This window comes from Ambystoma mexicanum, chromosome 4q (genome assembly GCF_040938575.1).
Source record: "Ambystoma mexicanum isolate Mex_15411 chromosome 4q, UKY_AmexF1_1, whole genome shotgun sequence".
NCBI lineage: Eukaryota > Metazoa > Chordata > Amphibia > Caudata > Ambystomatidae > Ambystoma > Ambystoma mexicanum.
In genome coordinates, this window is record NC_090928.1 from 718,085,484 (window position 1) to 718,099,481 (window position 13,998).

Here is a 13,998-nt window from a genome sequence, read left to right on the forward strand (position 1 = left end):
TCATTGCTCCGGCATGGGCCAGGAGGGTGTGGTACCCGGACCTTTTCGACATGTCCATCTGCCCTCCACGCCGTCTTCCCTACCGAGACGATCTGCTCTCATGGGAGGGAGGTCGGGTTCTCCATCCAGAGGTCAAGTCCCTCAGCTTTCATACTTGGTATCTGAAAGGTTGAGGTATAAGGATTGGGACCTCCCTGAAGACGTGATGGAGGTGTTGCTTTTGGCCTGAAGGCCAGCAACGAAATCTCTGTACCGTTGCCGTTGGAGAAAGTTCTGCAACTGGTGCAGAGTACAGAATGTGGATCCTTTCCAATGTTCCATTACTTTGGTTTTGTCTTTTTTGCTTTCTTTAGCCCACAAGGGCCTGCAAGTGGGTACCATTAAAGGTTACCTGGCGGCGCTGTCCATATTTAAGAGCTCGTCTGAGGATTGTTCTTATTTTAAAATCCCTTTGATAGCTCAGTTTCTAAAAGGGCTAACTAATGTGTTTCCACCATCACCTTTCCAGGTACCGGGATGGGATTTGAATTTGATTTTTAAAGTTCCTAATGGGAGCTCTGTTTGAGCCCTTACATTCTTGTCCGTTGCGACTATTGTCCTTTAAAACTTTATTTTTAGTTGTGCTTACTTTCACACACAGAATGAATGAGTTGCAGGCACTTTTCGCCAAACCACCCTTCACTGTGTTCCATAAGGACAGGGTTGTCCTTAGGGTGCGGCCTTCCTTTCTTCCGAAGGTTGTGTCGGAATTCCATCTGAGCAAGAAGGTAATGCTTGCTCAGATGGACACATCCTGGTAAGGAAGAGGAGAGGCTTCATAGGTTGGACCCCAGGAGAGCTTTGAGTTTCTATTTCTCACGGATGTCCTGGGTCAGAGTGGACAATCAGCTCTTTGTTGGTTATGCTGGGAGGCGTTTAGGTCAGGCTGTTTCCAAGCAGACCTTATTTAGATGGATCATTTTGACGATCTCTGAGTGTTATCGTTTGGTGGGAAAGGACCCTCCAGTAGGTTTACAGGCTCATTCTACTAGGGTTATGGCTGCCTCCACTGCCCTACAGAGGGGTGTTCCGATTTGCAATATTTGCGAAGCAGCCACACGGGCTTCTGTCCATATTTTTGCGAATCATTATTCCCTGGACTCTATCAATGGGCAGGATTTGGCCTTTGGTAAGGCAGTCCTCTATTCTGCAATTTGATTGGGCATTCTAAATTGATGCATTTGTAAATTCTTTTGCCACCTCCATACGTTGGTACTGCTTTGGGAGTCTGTCAAAGATGTGGAATACGTTGGAGGACACAATCCCTTCTAAGAACAAGTTACTTATCTTACCTGGTAACGTTCTTTCGATGTGATGTTCCTCTGACGTATTCCACATTGTACCCTCCCTATCTGCTCTGCTACAGAATTTCTTATGCAATTGCAGCTTACATTTCCGCAAGGCTTTCTGTAGCCATACTGGCAGAAGATTGGTGCCACATGTTCTGGTGGAAAAAACTACAACTGAGGTTACGAGCGTTGTGCGTCCTAGATATAACATCCAGTGACATCGACCAGACATTCTAAGTCTGTTTATTGACTTGCATCAATATTGTAAGTAAATAACTGATTCCCGTCGTGGCAGCTCACTCGAGCTCCAGCACCGTCTACTGATGTGCTCATCAGACAGAGAACACTAAATCAGATTTATTTTAAGAGTGGCTAGCTTTTCACAATGTCGTCCTTCGTTGCATTTTGTTAGTAAGAGTAGAAACACCAGTAATTAGATGGTCTGTTTTGTCTTATCCTCTCCATCCTCTGTTATTTTAATGGTTTGTATTTAATCTTTTTATCTAGAATTTTGTATGTAATATTTTGTATATGTTTTATGGAATTTGTTGGTATTCTGAAATTAACAAATAACTGAACTGAACCATTTTTCACCGTGATGGCATCCATCCGAACTGACTGAAACCTCCTGCTCTGCTGCAGGTGGCTGCTACGGGTTAGTGACTTTGTCCCTAATGGTCAGTACATAACTGTAATGTGTGCCCCATTTTCCCTCCTCTGTGGCACTTTTAATGTCCTCAAGGCTATACCAGCCCATTTTTCTCCATGACTGTGTTTTTAATGTCCTCAGGACTACAAGAGCCCCCCTTTCCTCTGTGGCAGTGGTTTTCCTCTGTGGTGGTTCAGCCCATTCAGATGGGCATACCCCGGTGGACTAGTCTTCTCCTTCGCCCCGGTTCCTGCCTACCTTAGTGAGCCTACTACAAGCATGCTGCACTCCTACAATGTGGCTGGGGACTCCAAGTAGATTATTTCCTCGCCAACCTAACCACCTGCCCCGGAGTGGGACCTCGCAGAGCCTCCATAGGTGTAGCAGGGTCCTGCACATGCCACCCGTGCCAGATGGCTTTTCAATTCCCCTGTGTGCCCCTGTGGCGGCGGTCTGCGCCTCACTAGCCATGCCACCTTCACTCAGGCTGCCACATTCACACAGCCAGGGTCTTTGTGCTTTGACGGCACATCCGGTCTGGCCCCTGAATGGGCCAAATGGGTCACAGGTCATGCTCCGGATCTGGGGCTGCCACGTTCACGCCACCCCGAATTGGGGCTCATGATTCACCCAGGCCACCATCGCATGTCTTAATCCTTCTGTTGGGCTCACCCGATCTGGCCCCCAGGTAGCCCAACAGCTCCCCAGGTCAGGCTGGAACCCGAGCTGCTTCTGACACGCAGCCTGGGCTCTGGATCTGCTAAGCCACAGCTGACATGCACAGCCTGACTTTCAGGATCCATGGAGCCCCAAAGGGGCCACTCGAGGACTCGCCCTTCTCTCTGTCCTTCTTCCCACCATTCTCCCTCGTGTTTTTTTTTTTTAAACATCCCTCAGTTCCTGTCAGATAATCTTCACCAAGGTGAATCCTGGATTGTATGGTTGAAGTTAAACGGTGGATGACCCTTAATAGATTGCAGTTTAGTCCATCTAATACATAGATGATCCTATTTGGTTCTAAATTTGATGCTTACGGACCTCTCTAGGCTGCCATCCCCACAAGCCCTGTTTTGTCTTCCAACTTGCTTTGCTCATGAAGTCAAGCATCTTGGCTGTTACTGGCAATTCGATCTAGGCTATTAGTTTCAGGTATGGGAGATAGTTAAGGCCATTTTCTATAGGCTTCACCCATTATGATCAGTATTGCTTTATATTCCTGCACCGGATCATTCATTTGTAGTCAGTGCATTAGTCATTTCTAAGCTGGATTATGCAAATGTCTCTTTTGCAGGTATTTCAGAGTGACAGTTGTCCCGCCTTCAAGCCTCACAAAATGCTGCTGTCAGAGTGTTTTTCATCTGCCAAAGGTCTCCTCGATTTCCCAACTGCGTAGATCTTTGCACTGGCTGTCAGTCAAGCAGAGGATCGAGTTTAACATTGTGTGACTAGTTTATAAATGCCTGTATGGTCTTGCACCACCCTGTATTTCCCAGAGGAGTCAGGTGTATAGGCCGACATGTATGTTTTGTTCTACCCACCAATACCTGCTGTCTGTCTCTACATCCTGCTTTATGCATCATGGAATTTTCTATTTTGGGCCCTCGCTTGTGGAACTCTCTTCTTATTGGCTTGTGCATTTTGGACTCTTTCCCTGTCGCGCAAAGCACTAAAGGCTTACCTGGTTATCTAATTTTTGTTGTTTTTTCCTTTTTTTTTATTTTGCAATAAAATCTACACTCTGATACAGTTTATTCCACCCGGTTTGTGCACACTATAAATAATACATAAAATAAATAAATAAATATGTCCACTGATGCGCATTGGAAAAGCCATTGATAAAGGCTGCAGTGAACTTTGGAGCTGTGGTTAAGCCCATGGTAACACAAACCTGCACCAGAGTCACCCCTTTGGAAGTCCTGCGATGTCTATGCATATATCTTACCATTGCAGGATGCTGATGGCAAGAGTGCATATCATGGGGCCACAAATGACTGGCTAGGGCAGCACTGACATCTGAACTCTTATGGTAGTTTTGAGGGTTCACCCACCATTGGGACACTGAGTGAAAACATTATATTTCCACCAAGTTCTGGAGAGAATCCAACGCTTCATCATGGCAGGAGGGAAGCTCAGGGACAACGCGCTCGTCTTGGAAGCAAGTCGACGTGAAGCAACACAGCGTCGATCCCCGGGTCCGTGCTTAGAAAACTCTCGGTATTACGCGCGTTATAAATAACCAATTTCCATCACCTACATTCTGCAAATGTGTGACTCCCGAACAAGTCCCACAATAAAGATGAAATGCTGCTAGCTTTTCAAAGGTCATCTGCTATCAAAGCATGTATTGTACGCACTCTATCCTTTCTCTCAAAAAATCTACGGAGAAGAGACAGTGCCCATATTAACTGCCTCTAAACTGATAACCTATTCTTTAGTTCCAGACCGTGTCTTTCTCCTCAAGATATGGTACTCCAACCTACTGTCACTCATTGTCCTTACCAGTGGGTTGCCTTCACTCTCTAGCATACCTACTCATAACTCAAAGACAGGGCTAGGCCTCCCTAGCGATGGACAGAGGCATACGTCTTAGTCTTCTCCTGACATGCTTCTGTCCTCAGACACACAAGTGAGTGGATGTATTTGAATATGCAGCACATGGTCAGTATTGTATTATGGCAAATGCGACGAAAGCCACACAATTTAGATAAAAATAACAGTAAAGAAAAACACTGATAAAACATCCTTGCAGTTAGCCCAGACAGAACATTGATAAAAATTCTCCATCCACCCCATTACATTCTGGGCTGCCATAAACACAAGTTATCAATGAAGCTATCATAGATACACATGCAAATGAGCAAGTGCATAATCTGCAGCAGCCACTGTCACAATATAATGTAAGCAACATAAAGATAAAATGCAAGTACATTACCTTTGGTCACCTGACCCATTCCGGTCCATCATAAAATCAATGTTCCTAAGCCACATCATCATTTATGCTATCGTACATACACCAGTTAAAGTGCAAGTGCATAACCTGTAGCTGCCCTCCTGAGATTACAATATAAACACTATATGGTTAAAGTGTACCTACATTTCACTCATATCCCAAGCCATGAAGCCATTCAGATGTACGAGTACTACATTATAGAAATAGTACCTACCCAATAGTGTTGATTGATTGATTGATTTCGTTTTGGTAGAGCGCCATGCCGCCCATCGGCCTCAAAGCACTTGAACATGACAAAACAAACATGCTATCAGAACAACGAGGGAGTGGAAACCGCACAGAGTCAGGAGGGGTGCATAACGAGCTATTTATAATAACTAGTCGGGATTTTTATTGAACAGGAGGGTCTTAATGCCCCTCTTGAAATCTGCAAAAGAGTTTTTTTTGCCAGAACTCTGGTGAGAGGGCATTCAAAAGGTCGGCGCCTGACAGTCAAACATAGTACCGCCAAAGGTTTTTAATTTAAGTCTTGGCTGAAATAGCTTGAAAGAATCATGAGATTGTAAACAACAACCAGGAACGAGAGTGGTAAAACGATTGGATAACTACTGTGGTGCCACTCCGTTGCGACATTTGCAGGTGATAGATAGAACTTCATGCATGACCGGATGTTTGACAGGGAGCCAGTGCAGATCTCATTCTCTTCTGCCCTCTGTGACATGATCTTTTCTAGAAAGGTCACAGACCGCCCTCACCACCCCATTTCGAGTAACTTGCAAGCTCTGGATATTAGTGTTTGCAGTACCCAAGTAATAGACGGCTACAATAGTCTAGCCATGAGTTAATCAAGGCGGGAGCAAGTACGGAGCTATTTTTATATAGGGGCGATGCCTCTGATTTGGCATGATGTGACAAATTCTGCTGCAAGAAAATTTGATTTTCTTATATAGCGGCATTAAAATGTAAAAGGTGGCATATATTATAAGGTCACACATTTGTTTTTGCTCCGTTTCCATACATATTCCCTTTTCATCAATAGGTGCACACTATGTGTAGTTAGCACATCATCCATGAAGACAACCAGATTGAGGGATAAGCTTTTGTAAAACTGTTGTTGTGTTCACCTCATGAAGAACATCTACCAAAGGCTACACATCCCTATTTTAAATGGCTGTCACAGAGCGCGTTTATTGCATGTTTCAAATTAGGAACAGGTCTGTGTTGCCAATGAACACTTCCTCACATTTACTACGATACATATTTCAGTCCTCATCAGAGAAAAGAGTAATGATATACTTTCTAGATAACCTGTGGCAGGGGCAACCACCTAGGGGATTGACTCATTTAATCTTTCCTATGTATAGTTGGAATGTGAGGCGCCAATCGTAAACACAGTTACTCCGTAGTGCAGTGCTGCAAGTAGGAGGAGGGGATTACAGAAGGGTTCACCTTAACAGACTTGCAACATTCAGGTCAGAAGGAGAGAGGAGTGAGTAAGTGAAGAAGGCACATGAAGGAACTCAAAACAAAGTCCAGGCAGTGCAATAACCAGGCCAGGCCTACAGCAAGTGCAAGGACATGAACCAGGTGACCAGGAAAAACAAGTGTATTAAAAAAGGATGGAGCCGTGACCTGGGAGAGAGTGCAAAGGAACCAAAATACACACGACCAATGCAACAGCAATGCAAGGTTTACAACAACTACAGGGAAAATTGCCAGGTGCAGCCGGGTAACATAAAAGACAAGAAATGAAAGTTAGCCCACAGCCAGGAAGAAAGGACGTGGTTGAGAGCAAGAGCCAGAACACATCTCAGGGAACCCCTCCAGACTAAGGCAGATGGGAACAGGCTTAAGAACTGAAAAATGTATTTTAGAGACTAGTGTCAGCACAAGGTGAGGCCTGACAAAAAGGTCAAACAAGTATTTGTAGGCGGCTGTAGGTCCTTTTGAAGCAACAATGATTCTTCTCATTCCTGAAGTCAGGGAAGAGAGTTCCATAAGCAAGCCACAGCAACACCCAAAGTCCTTCCACCAAACCTCTTTTTTGAATGATGGGCCACAAGGAATTTGGCATTTGAAGATTTCAGTAGTCTAATAGAGGTTCAGAAGACAGAAATATTAGATTGGCAGCAGCATGGGTGTTAACCTTTAAGTACACAGAGGATAACACAAAGAGCTTTCAAGGAGGCCGGGGCCTAAACTGGGAGGCATGCATGAACTTCAAGTCACTCCAAGACAGCGATGATGTGTTCCAAGGGTTTTAGATCGGGTATAAGTCAGGCTACCGTGTTTTGAGTTCCATTAAGAAGTTGGAGAGTGGCTTGATGGAAGCCAAGATAGAGGTATTTGCAGTAGTCCAGTCTCGAGAGAACTAAATACAAGGTCACGTTCACCTTATGTGGAGAGTTGTAAAAGCTACAGTGTGTCTAAGGAGGTGCATCTGGAAGTGGGATTTCCTAGATGGCTCAAGGTTCTGTGGAGTGAAGGAGAGAGAGTTAGCAGAGATGGCCCAATATTTCTGGCTGCAGGAACCAGGGAGAGTGGCGTGCCTAAAGAGAGGGTGTGCCTTGCAGAACATCTCAATTGTCAAAGATAAATGGTGGTCATGGGACAATGCAATGCACCCGTGACTGCCTTTAACTGTGGCATTCTTTAACCTCTTGTATTGTGCACCTTGAGGTTGAAGGTCGGTTTACAAGTATTTGGCAACATGACTCAAGGTTATATCGTTACTTAATATAGGTTTTTTAGCCTGCCACCTTCATGACACTTCACAGTGCTGTCGCAAAGGGACTGTGAGTTGCAGTATGAGTGAATGGATACGTCGAGAAAATGCTTAAACTGTGTGTTTTTCAATATGTCTTCCCTTTTGTAATTCTTGACTTGACAGATGGGATGAAGGCTGAAAAAGACGTCCCACTTTTTATAGTTGTATGTGCCTGTGTGTCACTGTGCTTGAGGTCCTCAAACAAGATTCCCACTGCACCAAATATTGCAGGGCCACCACATGCAGATATGCCTTGTGCAAATACCTGCTGTTTCCCCTTGAGTGGAATAGCCAGATAGCTGCAATATGGCCAATCATCTTGTATTACATCCTAGAACTGGTGTAAAACATGGAAATGGCTATTCATTAGGTCCATTTTGAGACTCAGAAATGGTAATTTCAGTGGATTGAGCTGTGGCAAATGCACACAGTGGCAGCAGCAACGTGCATGGAGAAATGCCATGGAATGACCCATTGCCTCTGCCCCCTCTCCCCCGCAAGCTCGTGCCCCAACACCATGATCAGCAGAGAGAATATGGAGATTCCCATCAGCCTTGCAGTGACTTTCCAAGGTTCCTTCCTGGGGATCAATGCATGCATTCACAGAATCAATGATCTGCAGGGAGTAGAGCCAGGTGAGACCACAGAGCCACAGAATGGGTTCCGATGCAATACTAGTTCGACTAGTCCTCTAGGATCCTACATATGCAGGCATAGAGAGGCAGAGGCCCAAAGTCTGTAATAGGTTCTGTTATGTTTATGTGGACGTACTCCTTACTCCCTATGCAATAACACACTTAGCACCTGACCTTGCCTTGTTTCTAGTGAACAATGTGTTCTACATGAGGGAGGATAGTATGCAACGTTTCCGAGCGTTAAAGCCACTCATTTTGCCCAAATGGTGACAATGAAATTGTAATTGTCTTGCAGATATTGTCGATGCTTTGTCTGATCCAAAGAAGTTTCTGTCTGTTATGGAAAAAAGGGCAGATCAAATGAGAGCTATGGGCATTGAAACTGTAAGTACATTTGAATCATGTTTTAGTCAAATGTTATCATAGTTGCAAGCTACATAACATACCTAATTTTAGGGGAATGCTCACTTAAGTTTGTGTCTGTATGTTCTCAGCTAAAGAATCGCCAGAGTATGCCCTTTTTACTGAAGCGTTCTTGTGCCTACCAAGTGTATGTGGTCATAATCGGTTTCAATACCCAGCCAGCCACCTGGGAACAGATGACCATTATGGAATCCTTGTTTTTGGTTATCATGGTTGATTGTAGCTAACATCATCGAGTTTGGGAACGGACACCTCCGGTAACGCACTAGCAGCGTTCAGGCCTCAGTGAGTGCCCAGTACCAGTATGGACCCAACCTGCCCCTGAATAAGGCGTCATAGCTACTAGGACACCAGGGCTTCTGTCTCGAGTACTTGTTTAAGAGAAATAACTGCCACAACGAATGTGTGTGTGCAGTGTTCCTTAAAATTAACTACAAAGATGGCTGCTGTAAAAAAATAAGTACACCTATAGAGAAAACTAAGAGCATGGCGCAGGCTGGAGGCCGGTATCAGGTGAAAGTGGGACTTGGGGGCTGAGGGAGACATAGGGGTTTGATGGTGAAGAAAATGGAGCGGCCGCAAGGGGGTCACATTTGGGATGGGGCAGAACAGAGCATGACAGACATGTAGAGCAGGCACCAGTAGCCAGGCAGAAGGAGAGCAATAACTGGCAGCTCCGGTACATGTTCCCAGCTATCAGCCAGCGCCTCTCCATCAAGTGTAAAAAACAGGTATACTAAAAGAGAACTGGGATTGTTTCTTTTCAACATGTAGACCTTCATCAAAAACAGGCAGAAACAGGAAGAATTATGCCCAGAATAAATATCTGTTCATTAGGTAAAGAGAACATAATATCGGTGTTTCCACTGAAATGACCTAGACAACATACATGGCAACCTGCAATATCCATATGCAAACCTGGAAAACATGTTCTTATTACAGGTTAGTGGTTTTGACTTCACTACTGACCTGTAATAATAAAATTACATTTGCACCCTCGACGGGTGCATGAGACAATAAGGTTGCTCTAAAAACAGGCTGAATCTACTGATGCAAGTCGGGTTTGGAGCAACCTGAGTGCTCTGCGCACCTGCCCTCCACCTGTGCTACGGTTGTCCCTGCTGCCCTGCATCCCACCCCCAAATCCAGCCACGCAACCCTGAACCCTGCATACCCCTCACCAAATTACCTTAAATGAGCTCCTCTGCCCGGTCCCTCAGCGCACTCCTCTCCATCAGCTTGGCTTCCTGGTAAGCCATGGAAATGGAAGAGAGCCTCAGAGTGGAGCCCTGCCTTCCATTTCAGTGGCAGCCCAGACTCTCCCCAGCCGCTGCTGCGAATCAAACAGTGCGTCTTTTTTTTCTATTGCTATTAAAATAGTTTTCTGACACTTTACAACCATTGATCGCCAAATAACTGTTTATGGTAGACTGTGTAATTTGCGCACACCTGGAGTTTAACACACCTGACCAAGAATCTGCATGCTATTACTTATTTTAAATTAGTACTCGGCGCTGCAAAAAAAAAAAAACGTACCTGTGGTTGTCTGGATTCCGAGCCTTACCTGATGGTAATCCCAATCCCATTTCTGACTGAGTTTTTGTTCCGGAATGGCCGCCATGGAAAGGGAGAAGGGACTACACGTAGTCCCTTCTCCCTTTCCATGGCGGCCATTTATTTTGTTTACTTTTTCTTCTACTTACTTCAATGACCACCATGGAAGTGGAGAAGGGACTACACGTAGTCCCTTCTCCCTTCCATGGCAGCCTTTTTCTTCCTTTATCATGGCTGCCAAGCAAAGAGAAAAGGAGCTACTTTTTCTGTCCGCGGCGGCCACTTTTTTTCATTTTGTTTTCCTGGCTGCGAAACGCAACACGTCTCGCAGCTGGGAAAAAAATATTAGTACCCCGGTCTATCGGGCCAGGGTACTAAAGGCAATAAGCCCCTCGACGGCGGCCCATTACTACCGTCTCAGGGCTTATTGCCACAGTACAAAATGAAAACGATTTTTCAGTACATTTCATTTAAATGTTTAAACTATTATTCTGCAGCACATTAGGGGCTGCATAACGGCTATTTTAAATCCAAACAGATTCTACATTGATTACATGCGTCAGCAAATTAAGGATCTCTTACATTGTATTAAGCAAGAGGCCAGGTATTAGAGTTAATGATAGCCTATAGCCATGTATTATAAGGAATACAATACAATACCCCTTACCTTCCATAAACAGGATACTGCAAGTCACCTTGGAGTTTCGTGACCTTTGAAAGGAAATTGGCCTTCTGTCTCATTCCTCTATTTGGTCACAGACCTCCTTCCTGAGTGATTTGAAATATCCTTATAAAACATGGTAGGGATACTTTATACCTACATATAATCACTATTACTATGCCATATCTATTCAAATGCATTATTTAATTTTGTTGCAAAAATAATTTAGCTACCATTTGTAATTGGATTGAATATTGTCAATCCTATTCAAATGGGTACATATCATGCAGAATTCGTTAAAAAAGGAAAGCTATGGAACTATGTTCATTGTATTTTATTGTATTTCTGCAAAATGTGCTACTGTAAATATTGAACATTCCTTACAGAGTGAAATCGCAGATGTTCCAAGTGACAATACCAAAAATGACAAAAAGGGAAAATCGAATAATGCCAAACAGAACGTAACTCCCCAAACAAGCTCTGAAGCTGGACAGAGTGCGCCGTCTGGCCCTGGGACAAGCACGGACACCAAGAAAGGTACCCGAGATCTTTTTTCCTATGGTACATTTTAGTTCAAATGTAATTGCTGGTCTGTTTTAAGGTGGATTTCCACTGTTCCCAATAAGCTAAAAATCCATGTCCCATCCTCATAAAAAATACGTTCCTTCTCACTTGGACTTGAATGGGAACGTGTATTTGAGTTATAGTTCACTGTTAAACTCTAAAATCGCACATGTTCTAGTTAGGCTCAATGTGCATTACATTGTTGCATATGCAACCTACCCTTTACAATGGGGAAATCAGATTTAATTAAGACATTTGTGACTGTATTTTCTAATCCAGCATCTAGTTGTTACTAATCCATTATGTACTACTGCAATCTAGTTACCTCAGAATGCAACAGGCAACACATCTAGTTGTGAAAACTTTTGATGTGGGAATGTGTTGCTGCAATAGCTTCGAAACTCATGTCACCCCATGCATAAGCAAGCACGCGTGCCAAACATGTAGCTGTCTCTTTCTAGCAAGCTATGTCCATATTTGAGAAATTAACCAAATCAAAACGTTCTGCCTTGTGAAACTTTTCTAAGATTCCAGCTCCCAGTCCATGTATCTGAAAATTAATGCAGAGAAGGTCAGTGATTATGTGCAGCAGATCCTGTTAACTGGAAAGACATCCTTTGTTCCAAAAATGTCCATCAGAAATAAGGCACATTCTTGCGAGAAATGCGGGGTTGGTGATAACGTCTGAAAACTCTGAGCAAGGTCGCTCTGGGATCAGGAAAGATCTAAACCAGATAACTCGTCAGTGCAACTGGATGGTTGTAAGTGATGTCTCATGTCTACGGGAAACTGGTGCTTTTAGCCATAGCCTGTTACCAAGAGTGTTGCCCCACTGGAGGATTCCGTGGCGGCCCTTGAACAATAGTTTTGTTCTACTAAAATGCCTTTTCAGGGAGTTTTATGGAGTGGAAATGTCATCTACGGGACGCCTGCCCAATGACATTTTCACTGGAAAACCATTGAAGTTATTAGACAGTGAGATTTTACCTAAATAATTTCTCTTTCTTGCTTTATTGCAATTACCTGTGGATAATAACTATTCAGTTTAAGTCAAATGTGGATCCTTTACCATATTAGCTCATTGTACCAGTAAGCAAAAGGCGACAAACTTTGGTTGTCGAATTCACAACTAACAACATTCTCCAGTGAGCTGGCATAAACATTTATACGATACAGTAAAGGCGTGTAAAGGTCGAAATACAAAGTTAGTATGGGTGACACCTTGAGCAGTTTTCTGCAGAACAAATCTACCCTGTTATTCTGGGGTCTAGAGAAAAAATGTGTAGATATCAGGGAGTGCTGCAAGAGATTTTTCAAAAAAGTTGGTGCTTCTCCCCAAACGTTTTCCAACTGCTGTACAAGAAGCAGATATTGGATCCTCTTCAGGCAAGGTTGGAGAAAAAAAATAATGAGGTCTACTAGCTAAGGTGTGGAATGGGTATCAAAGGTAAGAACATCTGGAAGCTCCAAAATCTGATCTACAGGTGCTGGAACTGGGGAAGTCCTGTTAACAAGATTCATTGCTACCCCTGCTCACCTGGAATATTTGAAAATCTTCAAAAAGGCAGAAAGGAATGAAACAGATTAAGAGGCTGAATTTAAAAAGTGAGGTTGTGAACCTTGGCAGAATATCTAAGGATAGCTGTTTAACTGTAATTTAGAATAAGTGGAAAGTCTTCAAGACGTCCTTATATTTTGTCACCTCTAGAGCCCTCAGTGAAGTATGCGTGTTAGGGCCTGTCTAAAAGAAGAAGGAGTATGTGATAGAAGAACAGCAACAGTGTTTTATAAGGGTATTTCAATCCAAGGATTACGAGCATTGCGGCTCCTTTTGCAGGGGTGTAGAAAGTGAGGACGTACCTACAAAAAGAAAATCAAAATGTATCTTTTTGGGATAACTTCAGAAGTGAAAAGTCAATCTGGAATACAGAAACACTGGACTTGTTATAGAGTAATGAAGTGTGAGATGCACATTGGGGGTACGAGAACCTACAAAGATACACACCCCTCACAGCCTTTTTGTCTTTGGGCCAACAGTCTGTACTTGAGCAGTATGCACTTATGTCAAATAATACATTGCCATGTGCTTTAAACCCCTTTCGACTCAATTGACGTGTTTTATTGGGTTTGTTGATGTGGTGTAATACTTGTCTCATATCAGGCTCTGGGAATTGAAATTGTAAAAAAAAAAGTCCGTTTCAACAGTTACGTAGCCTGTCTACCTTCTAACATGTTCTGGCGTAAAGGAGAGGCTCTATTCCAAAGTGTTGCAGGACGGAAAACAACAGCAATTATGTGGAAGAACTGTTTGACCTAAAAGATGCGGTCTTTGCTGTGGATTACACATAGGTGGAGTTGAGTGACAAAAGAGCAATTATATCATGACCATGAGCATAGATAAATGTTTCAGGCATGTTATCCGACCAGGTTGTGTGTCCCAGGGTGGATCTCAATGGCACTATCAAAA

The 13,998-nt window shown here is 43.6% G+C and overlaps 1 protein-coding gene across 4 annotated transcripts in view; it reads left to right on the forward strand.

Annotated features, from left to right (window-relative positions):
• Positions 1-13,998, forward strand: part of PLCB4 (phospholipase C beta 4) — a 1,535,154-nt gene that overhangs the window by 1,236,688 nt on the left and 284,468 nt on the right. For all 4 annotated transcript variants that reach the window (XM_069608295.1, XM_069608297.1, XM_069608296.1 and 1 more), the window contains exons 29-30: positions 8,625-8,713; positions 11,354-11,504. In XM_069608295.1, coding sequence (XP_069464396.1) covers positions 8,625-8,713; positions 11,354-11,504 — 240 coding nt within the window. The remainder of the gene's footprint in view (positions 1-8,624; positions 8,714-11,353; positions 11,505-13,998) is intronic.